This window comes from Taudactylus pleione, unplaced genomic scaffold (genome assembly GCF_031769625.1).
Source record: "Taudactylus pleione unplaced genomic scaffold, aTauple2 ptg000373l, whole genome shotgun sequence".
In the NCBI taxonomy this organism is placed as follows: Eukaryota; Metazoa; Chordata; class Amphibia; order Anura; family Myobatrachidae; genus Taudactylus; species Taudactylus pleione.
The window spans coordinates 3445308-3469188 of NW_028284774.1; the positions used below are offsets into that span (position 1 = coordinate 3445308).

General features: G+C 42.0%; 1 protein-coding gene across 1 annotated transcript in view; it reads left to right on the forward strand.

The window, feature by feature from the left end:
- The window catches only part of EPHX4 (epoxide hydrolase 4), an 84669-nt gene that overhangs the window by 10663 nt on the left and 50125 nt on the right, over positions 1–23881 (forward strand). Inside the window, exons 2-3 of the mRNA XM_088444871.1 lie at positions 10643–10728; positions 22728–22885. Coding sequence (XP_088300997.1) covers positions 10643–10728; positions 22728–22885 — 244 coding nt within the window. The remainder of the gene's footprint in view (positions 1–10642; positions 10729–22727; positions 22886–23881) is intronic.

Here is a 23881-nt window from a genome sequence, read left to right on the forward strand (position 1 = left end):
CACTGCTCAGTATACATGGACAAATAGATGCTGCAATGTATACTGATGACACCGTTTACTCAGTGTATACTGGTTAAATTATGCTACATAAGATGGTGACTTGGGGGTCTGTTTACTAAGCTGTGTTAGGAGTTAAAGTGAACGGTGATAAGGTACCAGCCAATCAGCTCCTAACTGCCATGTCACAGGCTGTGTTTGAAAAATGGCAGTTAGGAGCTGATTGTCTGGTACCTTATCACCGTTCACTTTATCTCCTAACACAGCTTAATAAATAGACCCTGTAGTTTGCAATACAAGATAACTATGGACTGTATTCTATGCTGCTATCCTGGTGGGTGTTGTGAATAGGTACATAGCACAATAAAAGGATATGGACATTTTTGTGTAAACATTAATGTTGTACATCTGTCCTACCGTTAAATTTGTGAACGGTCTTTACATTTTACCAAGCATGCATCAGTGCTTTACCACAGAATTATTTTTGTGCTAAGAACTGCACAAACATAGCAGAAAAGCTCCACTTTTGTTTAGAGGTTAAGCATGCAGAATAGACCAAATTGTCATATGCATTAGTAGGGTCAGTTTGCCAATACACTATACCTAGCACTGATGCTTACAGCAGGATCCATCTTTGTAGCAGACAGGCCTGGCATCTTTGTTGCAGGCCTGGCACATTTAGGCTTCTGTCTACAGCTGGAACCCACCAATGCATTATCTAGCTTCAGCAGTATTATCTGGGTAGCAAAATGCTATTCAATCTGTGTTATTGTATTCTTTGTAATCAATATAAGTGTGATTTCAGTGATGTAAGAAATGTTCGACACCATGTCGTCAGTGACATCATTCACTCTTTAGAGCACAGAGTAGGTAATTTTCATAGCTTTCCAATGCATAGGTTTCTGTTAGGGTAATTAAATTGTATCCAGTGTGGGCAAACATTTGTGTTTATATGTGTTTTTGTTTCTTTTGCTAACCTATTGAAATAGGTTTTATTCTACAGTCATTACCTAGTGAATAAATAATAATAAAAAGATACTTTTATAAAGTTCTTTTCATTGTAACTTTTTCATGTAAAGTTTAAAAAGGAAATTTTGGGATTATTATTGAGTATTTTGTTAAACCTATTTCTTTTTTTTTTTTTTTTTATCTTTATTACAACAAAATATTTCCTCTGTAAATCGGTTGTACAGATAGATAACCGTTCTCAAATATAAACGATCTGGGAATGTGATATGATGGAATTTAGTAATAATTTACTAATGAGTTTATTAGTTAGTACACAGGTTATCTTGATTGTTTTAAATATATTTTTTGAATATCAAAATGTCTCATATGATGGTTTTTAAAAATAGCTTATTGATATATAGTTATGTTTTTATTTAAAACCGACTGGTTCGTTTTCTAGAGATAAATACTTCCACTGTTCACAATTGGATTATTCTAATGATGAAACTGGATGGAAACTCAGAGAAACGCGTCAGTAGGTAGAAGTGCACCCGGAACTATCATTTGTATGAAACCAAGTGGTATACTGTGTGCAAATTAGGTTTCCATCAGTGAGAATTATGTGCTGTGGATTGTTAGTTTGCTACGCGGATGGAATTGTCCTTGATATATATACAAATTTTTGGTTCTGGGGCATATACCTGTCCCTAGGGATGTGTTCCAAATAACAGGTTGTGTGTGTGTGTGTGTGTGGGTGTATATATGTGTATGTGTATATATATATATATATATATATATATTACCAATTATGCGCTAAGACAGCCACAATAGTATACTAATTTATCCAATAATATATTGGTGTATTCCAAGCAGCAATCCTCAAATTAGACCTCTCTGTCTCCAGAGGTCAGAAAGTGACACAAATTAGATGATAACCTGAGGAGCGCTTAATATTCACAATTTCAATCCCCTTTGGTAATACAATATTGATATAAATATATAGATTGAGGGTGTTTTTTACATATTTTGAGACAAGCAAGTCAAAGACGCCAAAGAACCCCTGATGAAGTCGTGATCGACGAAACGCGCTGGTTGATTGTTGTCACAATTGACAAAGATTTGTTCAATAATCCTGTTCCTTATAATTCGGATAATGACAGGTTATATGCTAATAAGAAAAGTTTTATGTATTTTTGAATTTGTGTGTCAACTCTCATCTTCCAGTGACTCAATCTATATATTTATATCAATATTATATTACCAAAGGAGATTGAAATTGTGAATATTAAGCGCTCCTCAGGTTATCATTTAATATATATATATATATATATATATATATATGCAGGAAAAAAGGAGTCAGCACATCCAAGGTTAAAGATGTGCTGGCTCCTTTTTTCCTGCTGCAACATGATTATGTGCATTGCACTCCATTTTTGCATTTATCAAGGGTCAGCCACATATTGTGAGCAACTAGATAAGCTATATATAGCGGATGCATTAGTAAACATTAAAAAATACCTGTGTAAAACCACTGACCTGTCTGTAGCGCTGACTGTCTACGTGCATTACCCCCGGCATGTGGAACCCAAGTGCACAGGCAGAGGCAACGGGGACCTTGATAAAGGTGAGCAAAACGGCCGTCGGGGAGACTGGGAGCTATGAAAGACAACCGGTTAACCGGAGACAGGGTCATAGGCACCCAAGGCTCATTTATGCGCTTGGAGAGCAAAGGTCTGATCCAAACCCACAAAAGTGCTACTGTAGCACAAATTGCTGAAGAAGTCAATGCTGGCTATGATAGATGTGCAATGCTGCTTGCTGCGTATGGGGCTCTGTAGCTGCAGAATGGCCAGAGTGCCCATGCTGATACCTATCCACCTCTAAAAGTTCCTACAATGGGCATGTGAGTGGCACACCTGGATCATGGATCAATGGGAAGGAGGTGGCCTGGTCTTATTAATCATGTATTCTATTACATCAAATGACTGGCCGGTTGCATGTGCGTAGTTTGTTAATGTGCCCTGCCACAGGGCGCATTGTTCAGGAATGGTTTGAGGAATATGACCAAGAGTTCAAGGTGTCTAGTTGATCTCCAAATTACCCAGATCTCAATCCGATCGAGCATTTGTAGGATGTGCTGGAAAAACAAATCTGAGCCATGGAGGCCCCGTCTCACAACTAAAGGTGGGTACACACCTAGCAGATATATCTGCAAATCAAGTGATCTGCAGATATACCTGTAGATGATGGTCATTCATATACACTGAATGACCATCATCTTCCAGGCAGCCAGGGGACGGGTCCGCCCCCCCCTCCCCGTGGCTCTCACTGCATGTGTACAGCCAACGCGATATGTCTGTGAATGAAGTCACACACTGGCCGACGGGCACCAGATATATTGGCCATTCAATTGATCGACCAATATAACTGTCAGTGTGTACCAGTGGCGCCTCTCCCCGTGGTGTCACCCGGTGCGGGGAGGGAAACTGTGCGTGGTGCCGAAATGGGCGTGGTCACATGGGAAGGGGCGTGGCCACTCTGCTCGAACCCCCGTGCCTATTACTTGGGGGGGGGGTTGTAGAGGTCCCTGTGTGGAGTGTTGGCTGGCTCCCTCAGTGTCAGGAGCTGAGTACTGCACTTAATGCTACAGTCACCACCCAGCTCCTGTCAGTGAGGTGGAGTCTGCACCTTGGTGTCACCCGGGTACGGGCCACACCCCCTTGTGAAGCCACTGGTGTGTACCCAGCTTTATTAGACTTAAAGAATCTGCTGCTAATGTTTCGGTGCCAGATACCCCAGGACACCTTCAGAGGTCCTGTGGAGTCCATGCCTCGACTGGTCAGAGCTGTTTTGGTGGCACAAAGGGGACCTTCACAATATTATGCAGGTAGTTTTAGTGTATTAGCTGATGGGTGTATCCATTGAGATTGCTGATAGAGTGGTGAAGGAGAGTTCATTTAAAATATGACTCTGTCGTTATATGTTAAACATACCTCCCAACTTTCTTTAGTAACTATCGGCATGCATGTATAAGAAATGGGTTAACCTAAAAAGAACTAGATGCTCATTTAAAATCCCTGGGTATATATGCAGTAATTAAGTTACCTAATATGGGCGAAACTAGCTGTTCAAATAAATATGGCATTATCCTATCTGGACCAAGCTTAGTAAATCTTGCAGCACTGCAGCCCCTATAGTAACCTATTGGGGCTGCATTTGTGGATGATAATGGAGGGACTCCGGCAGAATTTTAAAATATCTGGGGGATCCTTAATGGGAACCCCCCCAAAAAGCCACATATCTCTCAAATCTTTAATGATAAATAGGCCCCATGATTGTTATTCATTGCACTTCACAGAAATAGCTGTATTTGACAGGGAGATATAATTTCTTTGATGTAATGGAATTAGCATTTATAACAAACTTGTGTGAAGTTTTCACCTTGAGATCAATACGGTTTGCTGGAGCTGCAGCAATAGAACATCAAGCCATGTTGCAGAATAGGCGCAATAAAATTAGTAAGCTGACACCAGGACCGGGGGCTAGGTACACCAGTGCTACTGGTCCTGCTTCATTAGCATAATTAAATAATAATCATAAAAAAGGGTAGTGTAAGCCAGTTTGGTTGTTAATTATGGTCTCAGACACCAGTTAGCCAACCAAGTATACCCTGTGTTCCTGTATCAGTTATCCGGCCATATCATATTCAAACTCTGCACAGTCTGCTCCATTCAGTTAATCTTGTTTCTCATTACCAATGTGTAATCAAAAAGCAGCTATTAGCATTCAATCCAAAGTACAATCATAATGAAGCAAGTGTTAAAATTCTAGACATTGTATTTGTACTAGCCAATCATGGCCCGATGTAATTACTACAAAGGTGAACCCTAAAGCGTGTAAACCTGAGTTTGAGTTCTGTGAACAAATTGTTCAATGTTTTATTATTTTCAGACTGCGCGATCACCTAGGTTTTAAACTTTATCACGCACGGGTACTAGGAAGACCTCTGTTGTGGTCGAGAACCAGGGGGTTAGGATAACCTGTGAGGTAAATGACAGGAAGACAATGACAAAGTCTTCTAATTGCGGCCAAACCCAGGTTTGGCTAGACCTGTCCAGAGGCGCGGAGTCTAACTCACTTGGTGGTTTTCTCCAGTGACCTCTCCAATCGGGATTTGGGTTTCGTTTGCACCAAGGCAGGTCGCAGCCCTCTGGACAGGTACCTGACAGTAACAGAAGACCGGATCTATATTAAATGAATAGAATATAAACTAATACTAAAACACTAGAGATGAACTGAATACAGGAACACTGGTGATGAACTAAATACTTGAACAGTGGAGATGAACTTGAGAATGCTTGAACACTGGGGAAGAACTAAATACTTGAACACTGGGGATGAACGGAATACTTGAACACTGGAGATAAACTTGAGAATGCTTGAGAACACAGCAAAATGTACTGGGAATTGTTAGAGGTCCAGGTGCTGATTTGCACAGAGGAAATGGACACAGGTATATACTGGGAATAGCTAGATCTCCAGTTGGAAGCTAACTAGCAATTAGCATGAAAGCTGACACCACAAGAACACAGGGAGGTGATTAGAGAGCTCAGCATCACACTAAAAGACAACACAGGGATTACAAGAAACACTGTCGTTCTGTGAAAGCTGAAGTAACACACAGGTAATTAGCATAGAAGCTAATATAAGTAGCACTGGTGGTCAGTGTGAGGGCTGCATCAACAAACTGTAGATTCTTCTTGGAAAACACCAGAGAGCATAGTAATCACTGGAACAGCGAAATTGATCAGGCAACTTCCTGTTGCAAGGAGTCAGACCTAAATACCCCTAAGCAGTTGGTCATTGGACCATGAGATCAGCTGACAGACCACCGGACTGCCATTGGAGGAGACTGATCAGGTGAGATGAACCAACATGGCTGCACAACAGGGACCAGGACGCACACATGGAAGCCCTAGCAGGCCCTGGGGAGAAAACTCAGCCATAACTCATCACTACAACTGGTGCCTGAACGCCTCTGGGCCTAAAGACACCAGTTCAGCAGTGAGTAAAGGCCGATTTCAGGCTGCTTCCTGACAGTACCCGCCCCTTTCAGGGTGGACTCCGAACACCAAAAACATGCACAAGAATTTCCTTCCAGAAAAATTCCAGGAATACAAGAAAGTTCCTAAAAACTTGAAAAATCTTCACCAGGAGCATGATTCAGGAATCTTGAAAAGATTTCTTCTTGGAACGCAGGAAATTCAAAAAATTTGACTCTGAAAAGATTTTGTTTGAAGACATAAAAAATTAGGTTCCACAAAACTTAAAAATTAATTTTCAGACGTCTTCCCAACTCTGGTATCCCAAAAAATTATTCTTATCTTCAGGGTCCATAGACAATTCATCTTCACTATAGAAGGAACTTTCATCATCCACAAAGTCTTTGGTAATGCCTAAAAAAGGAGTATTTTCAAGAAATGAAGCACACAAAGATTTAGCGTGAGAAACCGTGGACTTCCCAATCTTGAGATGGTATATAGTACAGAAAGAAGAACTTTTCTTTTGCAGCGTAGTAGTTCTTATTGGTAATTCTTGGGGAAACACACAACTAGGAAGAATAGGGTCGAATATCAAATGGTCTTCAGGGAAAGGAGTGTTGTCATGTACAGGATTGAATTCGGAGTCAGAATCCGTGTCCAAAGGAAGAAAGGAAGAGTTAATATGATTTGTAGACTTAGAGGATTTTAGAGATGGGCTGAGGGAAGCATAACCAATTCTGATGGTATCAGCTTGTTGGCCCCTAATAGTTCTTTGAGTCTTTTTTTCCCTTCCGGACAGATTGAATTTGCTCTGTATACTTATGAGAAGGAAGTAAAGCAGTGTACCCAAGTTTTATGTCTGTAGATGGTAAACTTGAACTAGAGTCTTTAACAGTGAAGGTGTCAGTAGGCGAAAACCTGGTGGGCTTTAGAATGGGTAGAACCCAATGACAAGGTCGAATTAGTGTAAAACAATCCATTGTTCACAAGGGCGATAGGCTTGGAAAATGATTCCTCCCTGGTCGAGGAGTACATTAATTCAAACAACCCACCCACATAAATAATCTTGATCCCAAGACTTTTTGCCATCTTCCGTTTGGATTCATCATTGTCACCACTCATGGTGAGGTAGTTGGTTTCCTTGCTAATGTTTTCCGTAACTTTGCCCCAACAGCCTCTATTAATGACTTGAGTTCCTTTTTTCCCAAGAGTCCTGAGACCTCTAAGATCACAAACGTCAGACCCTCTATGTAACTATTAACTCCTTGGGGAGTCTGCTTGACGTCAAGAGCTTGTGAAGTACATTAGAGAATAGAAAAGGAAGAGTTCCCAACTGGGATGGCTCGGTCACTTAAAGTTTACTCCTGAGACTTAATATTGGAAACTTCCTCTTGGGGCATGAAACTCAAAACCCCCTCCTGGATCATGACACTTGAAAACCCCTCCTGGGGAAGGATACTTGAAATTTCCTCCTGAGGTATAACACTTGGAACCTCCTCCTGTGGTAGGACACTTGAAAAGGGTAGAATACTTGAAGCCCTTCCTTTGGTAGGGCACTTGAAAACCCCTCCTGGTGTAGAGCACTTGATTCTCCCACTTGGGGAGAGAGACTTGAAACTCTCACTTAGATTGAAAGACTTGAGACCCCCTCGGGCATGAAACTGGAAATGAAGGCCCCCCTCCTGGGGTGTGCAACTGGAAATGAAGACCCCCTCCTGGGGCGTGAAACTCAAAATGAAGGCTTCCTCTTGGGGTGTGAAACTTGAAAGCCCCTCCTGGGGTAGAACACTTGTAATCCCCTTCAGGGGAATGTCACTTGAATTCCCTTCTTGAGATGAGAAACTTGAGACCCCCTCCTGGGGTAGGACACTTGAAAACCCCTCTTGGGGTATGGCACTAGATTCTCCCTGTTAGGAAGAGACACTTGAATCTTTCACTTGATTTGAAAAACATGAGACCCCCTCCTGGGGTGTAAAACTTGAAACCTCCTCTTGGGTTATTGAAGTTGAACCCCCCCACTTGGGGTGAGAGACTTGAGATCTCCTCCTGGGGTGTGAAATAACAGAAATCAAAACTGGTTGTTCCAAAGACCCTTCTTGCACCATACTAGATGCTGATATAGAAGTATTGGGGATTGCCCTAGAAATTTTAGTACAGCGTTCCCTTGTTGGTACTGAAAACTCAGGTGAAGCACTGGATTTAGGCGAGGTAAATTGCTCCTTTGAAGGTGATAGCACAACCGCTTCTGGCGTAGTCACTTCAGACTCTCCCCCCCCCCCCTCCCCCAGTGGACCGCAAAATTGTTGTCCCTCCAGAACCTACTGGATCACAAGTTCTTAGCACAGGGTATGGTACAAACTTTGTCTGGTTTGAGACCAGATCCACAAGAAACTCGTACCTATTTGAGCTTCATAGAGAAAGCTACTTTCCCTAAATTTCCTGGTTGTGGATAGTAATATCTTGTAGCTGGACCCCAATTGAAAATTAGAATTTTCTTATCATTGGTGGACTTCTCATCTTCGCCTGGACAGAGGGACACTGAAACATCTGATGGCTGGTGGAAAGAACCAAAGGTGCAGACGTTGGTGTTCTCACTATTTTCACCATTTCTTAGAGGGCGAAGAATACAATCTTTAATAAAGTGATCTTCATGACCACAATATAGACAAAGGTGCAATTCCCGGCGTCGCCGGCATTCAGGCTCAGTGAGTTTAGGGCGCAGGAAACTCCGATGCCTCACCTTATCTTGCTTAGGGGAGATGTCAATGGAATCAGAGGTGAAACTAAAAAGTTTGGGAATAACTTGAGAAACTTTGGAGAGGAGATATTGAAGTTGGTTCAGTAACTGGGAGAAATTCGTGAGATGGACTAGGTCACTGGTATTGCTTAACTGTGAGGTCAAAAGATTCCTGAAAACTGGATTGCGAGAATGCTTGTACACTGGTGATGGACGGGATACTTGTACACTGGGGATGAATAGAATACTTGTACACCTGGGATGAACTTGAGAATGCTTGAGAACACAGCAAAATGTACTGGGAATTTTTAGAGGTCCAGGTGCTGATTTGCACAGAAAAACACAGAAAAAATGGACACAGGTATATACTGTGAATAGCTAGAGCTCCAGCTGGAAGCTAACTAGCAATTCACACGAAAGCTGACACCACAAGAACACAGGGAGGTGATTAGAGAGCTCAGCAGCACACTAAAAGACAACACAGGGATTACAAGAAACACTGGAGTTCTGTGAAAGCTGAAGTAAGCTAGCATAGAAGCTAATATAAGTAGCACTGGTGGTCAGCGTGAGGGCTGCAACAACAAACTGTAAATTATTCTTGTAAAACACCAGAGAGCATAGTAATCACTGGAACAGTGAAGTTGATCAGGCAACTTCCTGTTGCAGGAGTCAGACCTAAATACCCCTAGGCAGTTGGTCATTGGATCACGAGATCAGCTGACAGACCGTGGGACTGCCATTGGAGGAGGCTGATTAAGTGAGATAAACCAACATGGCTGCGCCCATGCCTGCTACCACAGGTACTAGGACACACGCATGGAAGCCCTAGCAGGCCCCAGGGAGAATACTCAGCCATAACTCATCACTACAACTGGCGCCTGAATGCCTCGGAGCCTAAAGACACCAGTTCAGCGGTGAGTAAAGGCTGATTCCAGGCTGCATCCTGACACTGTATGGTTGACAACCCACTGGTGTTGCTTAAACACATGCCAAATGCGATCATGTTTCCCATATGGTGCTCAACCAGCATTTGCACTTTCAGGAGGACACTCCATTTTCCCTTTTTTTTTTAACTTGCAGTAAGAAAGATTAAACTCAGCCGATTCCGCTTCAATTTGCAGGTTATAACACAAGTGGGTATGTTGTCTTTGGAACCAACAGGATCTATCCCCACATCCGTTACATGCTATTGCTAGCAATACAAATGCAATTGTGATGGTTGCTTAATGTGGAAGTATTTTATTAATAGGGTATTAGATTGTGTAGCCTATTATTTAGCTTAATTCCACTAATCTCAGAGAGCGCACCATTCATCAGGTATGTACTCATTTTACGTGAAAATGCTACATTTTAAGATGCAAATAACTGGTCCAGTCATTGAAATGTAAAATATCTCTGGTCAATAATTTATTTTGTATTTTTTTTTGCATTTATAAAGTTGTGTTGATTGTTTTATATCCACTATGCAGTAGTGGTTCTCTGTGTGCAGTGATTTATACCAATAGGAGATGGGTTTGGTACGGGTTCCAGACGGTCAGGATGCCGACAGAATTTGGATGAGTAACTCTAACCCTTACCCTTACCCTTTCCCTAACCCACTTTTCCCGCAGCCTAACACTAACCATCCGCATAGCGCCTTACCCTAACTCCTAGCCCTAAGACTGCTTTTGGGATTCCGGTGCCGCGATGCTGACCGTCGGCATCCTGATGCCGAGTACATCCCAATGAGATGGTGGTTCTTTAAGGGAGCAGATTTTTCAGCATTGTAGTTATGGTATTGAGAATTGGAGTTTAATCTGGACTGAAAATGCATTGCTGCTCACCGTATTGGTTTATCCTTTAAATACCTTCAAACTAAATGTATTCATTATATCATCCTTCCCCAATACTAACACCTGTGTAATAAATATATCTGCAGGATTCCGGGTTACGGTTCCACTATGTTGCTGCAGGAGAGCGAGGAAAACCACTCATGTTGCTTCTACATGGCTTTCCAGAGTTCTGGTAAATAGAACAATATCACACTCATTTTTCATCTATTCCTTCATAATCTTGAAATCTTTTAGAGGAGTTTAAATGTCCCTAACTTAGCTCATTCTAATTCAGAAAGGAAATTCCGCATGATTAGAAGTGTAACTGACCCAATGGACAGCTAGGCAAATTGTCCTTAGGTTGAGGTCACACGGGAGCTTTTTATGCTATGTAAGCACTACAAAAGCTCTGCATATATTTTAAGCACAGGGGGCCAACTGAGCAACTTAATCGCTGGTTAGCTTTTCAAGAGCCACATGTAGTGTTTTGGAAAGTGTGCTTTACTATTACAGACTGTTAACAAAAAGCGTTTTTTGTTTTTTCTTTACTCAGCAGCAGTTCATGTACAGTATTTAGCAGTGGTACAAATGACTGAAAAAATTTTAAGTGAGTGTTTCCATATTGCTAGAATTTAAGAAATAATATGTGGACTACCACTGAATTGATTAAATACATACTTCTGAATGTTTTAACATAGTCCCAAAAAAAGTGGGACATCTCATGGCCTCCTTAGAGAATCTGACAACCTTTCTGAAGCAGGAACAAGCCTATAAGAAGTAGGCGGACAAACCAGCCTGATGATGAGATTCGTGTCCTCACACTCTGGCCCCTGCAGTATGATGATGCAGTTTGCAGTTGGCAGACGTTATAAGCGTTTCCATTTACACCCTACGGCCCTCGACCTCAAGGAACACCCTCCCTGGATGGGAGCTTTAAAAATAGCAAAATAATGGTGGGGCCTATGTATTAATAATTGCGTGAGTGCCGCAATTTTTTTGTATCACGGCTGACCTTTTTTCTTTTCAAACCACTGTATTCCCTCTATGTACTAAAGCAGAGGTTCCCAAACTCTGTCCTCAAGGTACCTTAATGGTCCAGGTTTTAAGGAGAACTTGCCTGGGCACAGGTGACTTAATTAGTGTCTCAGGGGGTGATTCAGACCTGGACGCAATGTAGCGCACATTCGCAGCCGTCGGGGGCCGGGTATGCAAATTCCGTGAATGCACGGCCAGACTTAAGGACGCCCTCTATGTCTTAGAGCGCGACGGCAGAGTGATTGCACGCCAGTGTAATGACGCCCACTTTTCTTTCTTAGCACACGTCATCTCCAGGAAGTGTATGATTATTCAGTAACATCGAGAGCCATCGGAGCTGCTCGCAGCCCTTGAGGTAGACCCTACCCCGCCGCAAGCACTGCGATCACTGCAGGCTTTAATACAACCAGGTGACGTGTACAGTGACACTTCCACGCGAATTATGCACGCCCAAAGGATGCCGTTTTGACGCTCAGACACGCCTGCATTCGCACATCCACTCCCCCATTTTCCAGGACCTTCCCCTGTTACCACCCACAAACGCCACTATCTGTCACTCAAAGTAGCGCTCAGTCTGTGTGCTACGAGAGCACGATTCCCGATCACAGTGACTGGCTCACGCACTCGCACTGCAACGCATGCGCAGACGAGCGACTATCAGCCATAGCGAGTGATCGCAGCTTAGCATCCAGGTCTGAATCAGGCCCTCAGTCTTTTGATTTAATCATTGTGCTCAACCACCACCAGCAGAGAGCGCACCTTACCAACCCTCTATACAGTTCATTGCCATTCAGGGTGCTGTCTGATACTAGCCAGTTACTGTTTTGCAGGTTGCAGCAATTTTGTTGCACCATAGTTATAAGATATCAGTAAGTTATCTTGTAGTTCAGTGGTTCCCAAGTTAGGTCCTAAAGGCACCCTAACAATCCAGGTTTTAAGGATATCCATAAACAATAGAAAAAAACACAGCGCTAGAGGAATAATTAACCATCCCTTATTGAAAGAAACTGTATAGTATAATGAATATTTAATAGTATAAGTATAGAGTAATAGATAATAAAATAAATGTAAAAATACATACAATAAAGTGCAGTGATATATTATATTATCGTGTAATGCAGAATTTCACACTCATTAAATTGCATCACTAAATCAATCTAACTTAAAACTGGCAAACTTGTGTTTTATAATAGCTAAAAAGTCTGTAATGTCCCGGGTTACAGCAGCAATGTTATGTAAACTTGTCTATTGCAAGTTTGTAACAACATAAATCCACAAGCACGAAACAACAGATATTGTATCCAATTAAGGAAAAGAGCAAGAATGTATCACTCGCTGTTCAATGCAAAGGCTCCAGGCTATGTAGCAGGGGAAAAAGGTAACACTCTTGTAAAGAGATGTGCAGCTGCAGTGGCATCCGGCTATATAAAGGTTAATGTCTCTACTCCTATGATGGATAAAACAATCCTTAGTTAATATTACCCATTATACCCATTATATTATAGTATAATATCCCCAATGGACTTAACAGCGGGCACCCAGGGATATAGCGTGCAGGCACTCACCACTGTAGAGAGGCTGTGTTACCTCTTCAATGGGGTTCAGACCGCTCCTGGCTTCCCATGTCTTCCACGCTGTGGATAGGGGAAACTGCCTTCCAATAGGGTTCAATCACTCCTGTTACACGTTCCTCCTGGTAAGTGCCAACCACCACTGCTGATGCATGTGGCAACTCGTGTTGGTAGATAGTCAAACGACCAGGCTGAGGAGGATATCTGTGCTGCTGCACCCATTTGAAAGTCCGGCATGTAGTAATTCATAACGCGTTTCTTCCCTATAGGGATTTCATCACAGGGCTGTGATATCCATGCTTAAGCACAGGTCACTTGATTAGTACCTTAGTTAGTCTGATTATGCCACCTGTACACAAGTATGGATTTCATTAAAACTTGGACTGTTCGGTGCCTTGAAGGCTGAGTTTGGGAAACCCTGTAGTAGTCAATGCAGAAAGGATTGATGTCAGCGATGAGCTTTTATAGAGATGTAGGTAAAGATAAAGAGAGGTTTACCCAAATGCTTTAATGCAACACAAATCTATAATAGTTGTATATCATATTTTTTTATTATGATTGTTCATTAGATGGTTTTTAAAACCCATTCAAAATACATATGTAATGCTACTGTAGTCAGCATCTGCAATCCGAGTGCTGCGTCCGAAGACGCAGCATCAGATGGTCTCGATGGCCACAGTAATTGCCCATCTGAGTAAGCTGAAGCTTTCTCAGAATGGGCACCATACCTGCTCATCCGGTGTCAGGAAGTCTGCAACAGAAGATGCAGATCCTGGCCTCGGTACTCCCAGAAAACAGAGGCGGCACGCCCCGTTTCCAGAAACGAGCGAATCAGGCCCTAAATCACAAACATCATCTTTGTATATTCAACATATGTCAACATATTCTTAAGAGTTGCACAATTTCTAAAATTCAGTAACTTTTAAGATCAAGGGGTATATTTACTAAAGTGTGGGTTTTTAGAAGTGGAGTTGTTGCCCATAGCAACCAATCAGATTTTAGCTATTATTTTCTAGAAGGTGCTAGATAAATGTTAAGCAGAATCTGGTTGCTATGGGCAACATCTCCACTTCTAAAAACCTGCACTTTAGTAAATATACGCCGACAAATCTATTTTTGGAATCTAGTCCCACCTGATGTATTAAAGTGTTAGTAACTCAAACTGCTTATTTCCTATAATCACCCCATGCTTACCTTATATACACTATTTAATGATGGTCATCACAGCTGCTGGCTCTGTGCTGTTTTCAAGTTCAGGTTGTTATACCTTAAGCATTTAAGAGTTCTTGGCTTCCAGCTTCAATGTTCTCCCAGACACCTAAAACTGATTATATTGTGCTACGCTATGATTGAACGTTGTTGTATAGCTCTCATCATAATGTGCTATAACAATATAGCACATTATAATGAACTATTGGTGGCAGGAGAGCGAAAAAAAGACAAAACCCTGGAACTCTACCAAAACTTTAAATAGAACAGATGAGTGTCAGGATTGGGTGCAGTGCAGACCCTGCAGATGTAGCATTATGTTTGGATATTATCCAGTACTCAAATACAATAGTCTCTTTTAGGTACAATGCATAAAAATAAGATTTTAGTAAAGAATAATATGGATTTGTTATAGAGATCATTTACAAGTCTGAAATCTAGGAACATAAGTATTCACCATTCCACAAATCTGTACTAACGCACTAACTAGGATATTGTGTTCCTGAAGGTCTGTCTACCTTTACTAAGAAGTGTTAAACAATATTCTTCAACTCCTAAATATATAAGTAAAAGGATTGACACTAGATGGATGGTGAACGGTCTGACTTTCTGTAATGTGTAAAAATAAATCTCTCTCTGCAGAAGGCAGAAATCCAGCTTTCAGCAGTGTACAGCAGAAACGTGTGTTCTAATTGATGTGATATTCTGTGTGACAGTGTCACATCCGCTCTACTGCACATCTCTGACAATTTGCCCCATTCATAGCTGCTCCAGTGATCAGCACACACTGACAATCACACCTGATTGTGTGCGTTTGGGGAGGGGTATTGCTGTTACAAAACTGCAATGTCATCAGGCAAGTTTCACCACAGACTCCATTTAGAGAACTTCATATTCATTATATATGTAAATGTACAGTACCACTGCCCATACAATGAGTATGTGATGTGTGACCCAGCTATCTCTCGGAATGGGTATGTAATGCTGACTGTCGGGATGCCTCCTGTCACAATACCGACAGCGCATCCTGATGTTTGGTATCCCGGCAGGGGTCGGGTAAGTATACTTACCCTTCTCCCCCTAACCCTAAACCTTACCTTCTTGTAGCCTAACCCTAACCCTCCCCACCTCGCACCCTAACCCTCCCCGTTAGTGCCTAAACCTTTTTCCCTCCTTTGTGCCTAAACCTAACCATCCCCCCTTATTGCCTATCCCTAATCCTTCCAAGTGGTGCCTGACCCCAACCCTCCTCCCTAGGGGTGCCTAACCCTAACCTCCCCCTCCCCAAAATGCTTCCCCCACTAACTTAACGCAACCTAAGCCTCCCCCCCGCAGCTTACTCTATGGGCACCTTGGCTTACCTTCATGCGGGCACGCCTCCTCCTGGCTCTCCACTGAATACTCCGCAGATTGAACTGCACTATGGCCCTCATTCAGAGCCGTACGCTCTGAGCAGAGCGCACGCTCTGAATGAGGGCCGCCCTCCATAATTCTGGAGCGTCCTCCTGGACGCTCGTATAGCTGTGGGTCACCACCCACAGCCTATACGAGCGTGCAGTTTGATGGCCAAAATCACTCCCACTGACATCACTAGTGATGTCAGTGGGCCGGCTTCTGACGGTAGGCGTTCCCGTGGGAACGCCCCCGTCAGGGAGGCACGCCCACCAAAGGGGGCGTGCTGTCAATCAACATCGACAGCACGCCCCCTTTGACCAACCACAACGAGCGAAGGAAAGTCCTTCGCTCGTCGCGTCTGGCGCATGCGCACGACAGAGCTCCCGCCGTCGTGCGCATGCGCTGAGCACAACATCGACCCACTTGCCAGCGGACAGCCGCTTGCGAGTGGGTCTGAATCAGGCCCTATGTTTCATTTATAGCATATTGAAACAGTAAATTTTTCACTAACTGGATAAAACCAAAACCACATAATGTCATGGCCATTTTACAACAACTGCACACTGCAAAAATCTCAGGTTAATTTGTGTGCACAACATTTTTGTAAATTTTTCAGAGCATAAATTACTTTATTTTGTTATTCATAAAGCTTTTTTTTTTTTAGTATTTTGTTGCTGTAATAGAATCTTAGAGCAGTAGCAACTTCCTTTGCAGAGACTAATGGGTATATTTACTAAAGGTCGATTTTAATTAATTTATAACTATCAAAATCGATGTTGTGTTTCTGGGAATAAATTACACATTTACTGATACTTAAAAAAACCACATCAAAATTGTCTAGTAGTAAATGTGTGATTTAGACCCAGAAATGCAACATCGATTTTCATTGGTTTTCATCGATTCTAAATTGTTCAAAATCGATAAAAATCGCCCTGTAGTAAATTTACCTCTATGCCTCAACACAATGATAAATTTCATCCAATACAGGTAGACGACAAATTAGAATGTGGGTGTGGCCATAGTTGCCAACCTTTTGGCAGCCAGGTTGGCCCTTCGGGAGGATGGCGGCTTTAGGGCTCAGCGATTAGCGGGACTAGGCAGAGGTGGGCAGGTCTGGGAAATCATTGTAGTCCCACCCCCCGCTATGCAATGCAGAGATTACCGGCATTGTGGAGTAGGGGGTGGAGCCACGATGATGCGATTCAAAAGGAATCTCATAATCGGCTGCATTTTGATGCCCACTTCACTGCGGAAGTGGACTACCGTGTGGCCCCAGCCTCCTGGAAACATATCCACCTTTCCGGGTGGCCTTGAGTGCTAACTGATTTTCAAGAGCTTCCCAGCTATTCCGGAAGGGTAGTCAAGTATGGGTGTGGCCACTCCACCAGTGGGCATTTTTTCAGATAACATTATTATCTGCTATGCAGCATGCAATTGAGGCACTAGCCACTTTGGTCTGCAGCACGGTAAATACATCCCAACCAGATTAATGTTGGGATGGTTCTATATAACAGTTGTGGTCTTTAAGTAATTTCAGGAAGGAATTTAAAGTAAAGTATTTTTTTCCTGGAGGCTGTTCCGAGATCTGTAACATGGCTATTATGTAACTACAACAGGTAGGTACGCAGGGCCAGATTAACAATGGGGCAGATGGAGCTACATCTACAAGCCTCCACATAGAAATAGGCCCATCATGGCAGCATGATGATAACCAGCCATCATCTGGCGACACAGTCGGCCATACATCAACAAAACACTCTTTCTATTTCTATGTAGTTTAGGGAGATATTGGGTCTGATAGTGTAGGGGTTGGACACGCCCACATGTGGCTCTGGCCATACCCACACAGCACTGGTCACAGCTCCTCCCCTTCACAGTATAGGCCTTTAGAACATTGTCAGCCCTAGGCCCATGAGCGGAACACATTCAGCCCCAGGCCCATGTGGTCCTTAATCCTGCCCTGTATGTACGGGTGGATAAATAGGCAAATTTTAGCAAATTGAAATGCATTGCTGGGGACATTTATTACCTTATCTCTGCTGAAAACCTGATCTTCTTAGGAAAATTTTCATTGTGATTTTATTACAACTAAGGGCCATATTCAATTAGAGGCGAAAAGTCAGTTTTGGCAATACTTTTTTGCCAATTACGTAATTTTCGCCGAATCCACTTCTCCCCGTATTCAGTTAGTCAGACTTTTCACCGGTACCTTGTAACCAGCGGAAAAGTTTCGCCTATGAAGACCCGGCGGACAAAAATGCAAAATTGGGGTTTTGGGGTGCAATATTGCGGGAACCACCCTGCACCCTTTGGACACCCCCCTGATGCTAACTGCATCAAAAAAAACCAAAAAGGACACCCCAAAAAGCACTTTGAAAAAGTGGGGGTACAAATTCAAAAACTAGTGAAATATACTCTGGGGGGTCCCCAAGTATGCCCCAGGTTTTTTGTTTTGTTTTAGCTGATTGCTAAAGGTGCGTTTTTAGTGCTTTTTAACACTTCACTTTAGCCAATTAAAACTATGCTTGCACCCATTTTCATGTGCCCCATATTTGATGGGAGTTGTTATTTTCTCCCAAAAAAACTTTGAAATGCTATTCTTCACCACTTATGCAAAGACGCTATTTAGCACCTATTGAACCTGTTTAAAACCCCTAATACCCTCAGCAGCTTGGGGGTACCCATAGTGATCCCCCAAGTCAGAGCATCTTTTAGGGGGTGTCAGGCTGATTTCCCCTATAAGGACAGCACTTTTCGCACATTTACTTTTTCGCCGGATCCCGTTTTCGGCCGATTTGGAATTGAATACGGGGATACGCGGGGACGAGCGCAATACTTTTTAGAAAAATAGAAAAGCAGCGAAGACGGCGGAAAGTCCGGTAACTGACTTTTCACTTCTAATTGAATACGGCCCTAAGAATCCCAACCTGTATTTTTTTATGGACTCTGATAATCTCTTTACCTATATGTCTGGCTTGCATTATACTTTGCCAGTAAATGTGAATATTCCAGAAAATAAAGTAGATTTTTTTTTTTTTTTTTAAATAGTCATCACCCCTCTGTGGTGGCAAATACTGTATAATAATTATAAATTTATATACACAGAAATCCTGGTAATCGAGACATCAAGAATCATAATCCTAAGCAGAGACTGAACCCTAATTATGAAGTTTACTGTGTCTGTAAAATAATGTATGGTATGCAATGCAATGCCCGTTGCTGTGTGCCCTCATTACATAAATGCTTGAAGCAAGCCAAGAAGGGTAATGTGTGGAGAGGAGACGTGCTGCAGTTTGTCATTGTAAATACTAACAGTACATACTGTACTCCTATATTGATTTAATTCAGAATAACCACTGCTGTGTGTGAAGAAAAATCGCATGGCAATGAGTTTAGACCTCTGACTCTTCGCCTTTTTGTGCCTGATTATTGTTGTATCGATTTTGAATAGTGCATATGGAATTGTCTCTGTGCAAGTCTGCTAGAGTCTTGAAAAAGAACGCCTGTTAAAAGCGCACACAAAACCTTGTACCGTGTTGTGCTTTCAAAGCCAATGTGTACATACCCTTTCACATAGACAGTTTCATTATGCGTGTTTACAGACTTCTCCTTAGTGATCTGTCCTCCTCAGGATGCTATTAATAATCACACAGCGCACAGATATTTTATTGCCTGAGAATCCTGCAGGGCTCATCACAAATACTGGCGATATAATGATGTCCCAGATTGCAAATTAAGGAGACCTGACTTGATAAGATATTTTATTCAACACACATAAACACATCTCTGTGGTTCAGTCATGTTATTTGTACACCAATTTTCGTTATTTTTAACAATGTTAAATATTGCACTTCTGCTAAATTGCAAAAATATTTACTAAGCTGTTATCACACGAAAATGTGACGTAATTAAATTTTTACAATATACAGCATGTCCATGACTACAGTTATTGCTGCATGAAGGACCTAGGCCATTGCGTCATTCTTCTATAGCTTGTTGCAGTGTGCCGTTGGTTCAGTTGGGGGGATCAGGAGATTTGGTGTCCAGAAAATTTTGGAAAATTATAAATGAAAAAGTAAATTATTAGTGCTGCTTGGGGCAAATGTCCTGGGTATGATCGCCACTTTATCCTGTCAGTCACTGTGAGGAGCGCAGATACTGTACTCAGCAGGTAATTATTACTACACAGACATTATCCTAATGCTCCTCTGTCTCATCCAGGAACTGTATTTATGTTTGGTACACAAGATAGCAAGCAAGGCAGTGGCTGGGAACACACTCTGTGCCTCTCTTAGCAGTACCCTGAATGCATCTCTGATATCCAAAGCACCATGGAGATGGCCTTAGTGACTTAGGGGTCTATTTCCTAAGCCTTGGATGGAGATAAAATACCAGCCAATCAGCTCCTAACTGCCATGTCACAGGCTGTGTTTGAAAATGACAGCTAAGAGCTGGTTGGCTGGTACTTTATCTCCGTTCACTTTCTCTCTCTCCAAGGCTTAGTACATAGACCATGTGTTGCAACATCCATTCTCAAGGCTTGTGCAGGGAATAGTTCCTAGTCCATAAGAAATGTCTGCTCCAACCAGTGCCAAGCCAGGGCACTTCTGTGCCATGGGCCAGCGTCCAACGTCCCCCGCCCTCAGCACAAATAGTGTCATGACATTGCAAATGAGGATGCAGAGAGCAGGATGCTGGGCGCCAGTCGCACTGCCCTCGGTATGGACCTGTGTCAAGTACAATAATAAACATTTACATTTCTTTGTAACATGATTCATTCAATCTTTATTTCTGTAATATTTGACAGTAAGAAATATTGATAATGTAGTATAATGCACACTATAATGTAAATTATATGGATATCAGCAGAGCTATAACTAGACTTTTTGGTGCCCTGTGCCAGAGAGAGCATTGGCACCCCCCTTCCCCATTTGTTATATAGGGACATAAGATAATGCACCTGAAAAAAGGCCATGGCCTTATGGGGAAGGACCAGAGAAGAGATAGGGGAGGTCAGGAGATGCTGGTGATAAAACAAGAGGAAGCTACAAGTGTGGATGATAATAAACAGGAAAATTGACAGGCCCAAACAGCGCCCCCTGCCCTGCAGTGCCCTGTGCCATGACACAATAGGCACCACCCTAGTTACGGCCCTGGGTATTAGTGAGTACTTTTATATAATTCACAGAAATATATATTATCTGTAAGAATTATCAGTACAGGGTGCATTATTCATTACATTCTTTAGACAAGTTTATACCTATATTAACTTCAGTTTTCTATTGTAAAAGTAATTTATACAAAGTAAAATATAATGTACTAAAATGTATTGTTCAGTTAGCTTTTGCCCGCGGCTTCCCCCACAATTAAATCCCTTTTGCCACCTTTGTTTTTTATTTGAGGTGTTCTAGTTGTATTGCTTTGCATAGGGGCCCTGTCCCGGGAGTGGCCCACGTGGCCAGCAGCGCTATACAGACTGGTGGCAGCAGCGCCTTCACCCACCACTGTCACTGTGTGCCCTGTGCACAGACTGCTATGTAGGGTATCCTATTCTAGTGAACATGGGCCCAAAGCATTTCTCCCCCCACCCCTTACCGGCCGTGGTGTCACACCTATCTCTTGCATTGATGATGCCAATACATTTTCTTTTTGTTATTGCTCAGCTTTTACTTGACGGATTGAGATAACAAAAAGCAGGAGTTTTTTCGCCAACTTGGTAGAGACAGACACAACGTTCTTATATTAGTATAGATTAAATCATACTCATTTAACTTGTTAATTGTTCTTCCAATTCTGATATGGGAATAGTATTTCTACATTACCTGGAAACGGTCTGCTTGAACTGATCTAGTCCAGATGATTTCATTACCACACTTTTGGGTAGTGTATTGCGTTATTGACTAATAGCTCCAATATGTGGGATTAGAGTAAAAGCTAAAAAACTAGACTTGAAAACTTAAATATATTACCATACCTTCCTAGTGTCTCCATTATCAGACATCAAAAGGGTCAGGGCCAGTGCTAATTTACAGCAGGAACTCAGTTCTTGAACCTCTCATTAACTATGACGTAATGTACTGGGCCAAAATGTATTTTCCATAGGATAAGTTGAATTTTAAAGTCCCTTTTGAGTGCCTTCTTTTCTAAATTATATATATATATATATATATATATTTATATATGTATACATGTATACACGATGTAATATAGATAATGCTCCTATATGATTGTTTTACTCTAGCTCCTCCCCCACTAACTCAATCCACTGTTCCTGAACCTATATTTCCAGAAAAATAGCGCTGGTTAGGGCTCATATGGAAGTAGACGAGATTTCAATGGAAAGTGGGTGGTTTAGAGCATGTTTATATGAATATAGGTGTGACTTGTTTTCCAGATTTTATTCAGGTGTTGTCTGATATAAGGATTATCAGCACTAGAGGTAGTGACTGTCCTTGGGACACATGTATGACAATGGCTCGATCAGAGATGGAGCATTTCAGATCATAGCTGCAAAAGGCTCCTGAGGCAAACCTGGCAGGTCCCATCCTACTGCGTAAGATCTTTAGTACATTCTTGCTCCACCTCAGTTGTCTATACCAGTGCTTCTCAAATCCAGTCTGCGAGATACACTAACAGTGCATGTTTTCCAGGTCTCATCACAGGTAATATAATTAGTACGACCTGTGGAGCTTTTAAAATTTGTCAGTCAGTAATGAATACACCTCTAGTACAGCAAGGAGATATGGAAAACATGTACTGTGAGAAACACTGGTCTACACCAAGAGGCAAGGAGAAAGACTGCTGGGATGTCACCACAGCTGTAAAACTCATCTGTGGTTGTGGGCATATATATGCAGCCAGTCAGGTGACCTCCAAAGGGTTATTTACTTTATAGGTTATTTGCTTGGTAGAATGCAAATAACATTGGAATCAACATGGTGGATATCTTAAAGCTTTATCCTGTCTTCTCTTCTAAATGTAGGTATTCCTGGCGTCATCAGTTGCGGGAATTTAAACGTGAATATCGGGTGGTGGCTCTTGATTTACGAGGATATGGTGAAACAGATGCACCTTCATGTAAAGATAATTACAAACTAGACTATATCATTGTGGATGTTAAAGAAATTGTGGACTCTTTAGGTAAGTAACATGAACGTTTTCATATATGTATCTTTTTAAGACAAAATATTTTATTTTATTTGTCCATAAGCAGAAAAACAACACAGTGGGTAACACAGTGCCCACACAGCAAAATTGTATGCACAACAAAGAGAACATAATTAGCCCGTGAAACAAGGATAAACAGCCGGTGGTCCACAGGAAAGGTCCAACACCCACCTGTCATTCGGTATCAACATATAAAAAAATAAAAGGTAGAGTGTAATACACAATATTAAAGAAAAACAGGGGGAGGGAAGCGGATGAGAGGAAAGGTTAGCAGAGACCAGGAAGATGAGAGGATTGGTATAGATACCATGGGGACCACAAATCTTGTGAAAGGTGGCCATGGAGTTATTTTGCAAACTCATGATGTATTCCATTGAGGCCACAAAATTAACCTGGGCCAGTAAGGAAGTAGGTATGGGAGACTACGGGTATATTTACTAAAGTGAGAATTTTTAGAAGTGGCGATGTTGCCCATAGCAACCAATCAGATTCTATTTAACATTTAATTAGCCCCTTATAGAAGATAATACCTGGAATCTGATTGATTGCTATGGGCAACATCTTCTCTTCTAAAGACTCTCACTTTAGTAAATATAGCCCTTACAGTTCTTAGCTATCAGAGAATTGGCAGCATTACAGATATGGACCACTAGTCTGTCTAGATGTTTATCAGTATGTGGCACTGGGGCATTTAAAAGCACTATGGCAACTTCACAGGGAAACCAATAAAACTGTTGACTGTAAAATAAAATTCCATACCTGGTCCCAGAATTAGCTAATAATGGGGTAAGATCACCAAATGTGGAGGAACATACCCACCTCCCCACACTGTCTCTTGATGTCAGGAACATCTTGTTCAGTTTAGAAGGCACTAAAGGCCAGATTCAGACCCGCTCGCTAGATGCGTTTGCACTAGGGATGTGCGCCGGACCATTTTTGCCGGATTTGGATTTGGTTCTAATTCGTCGT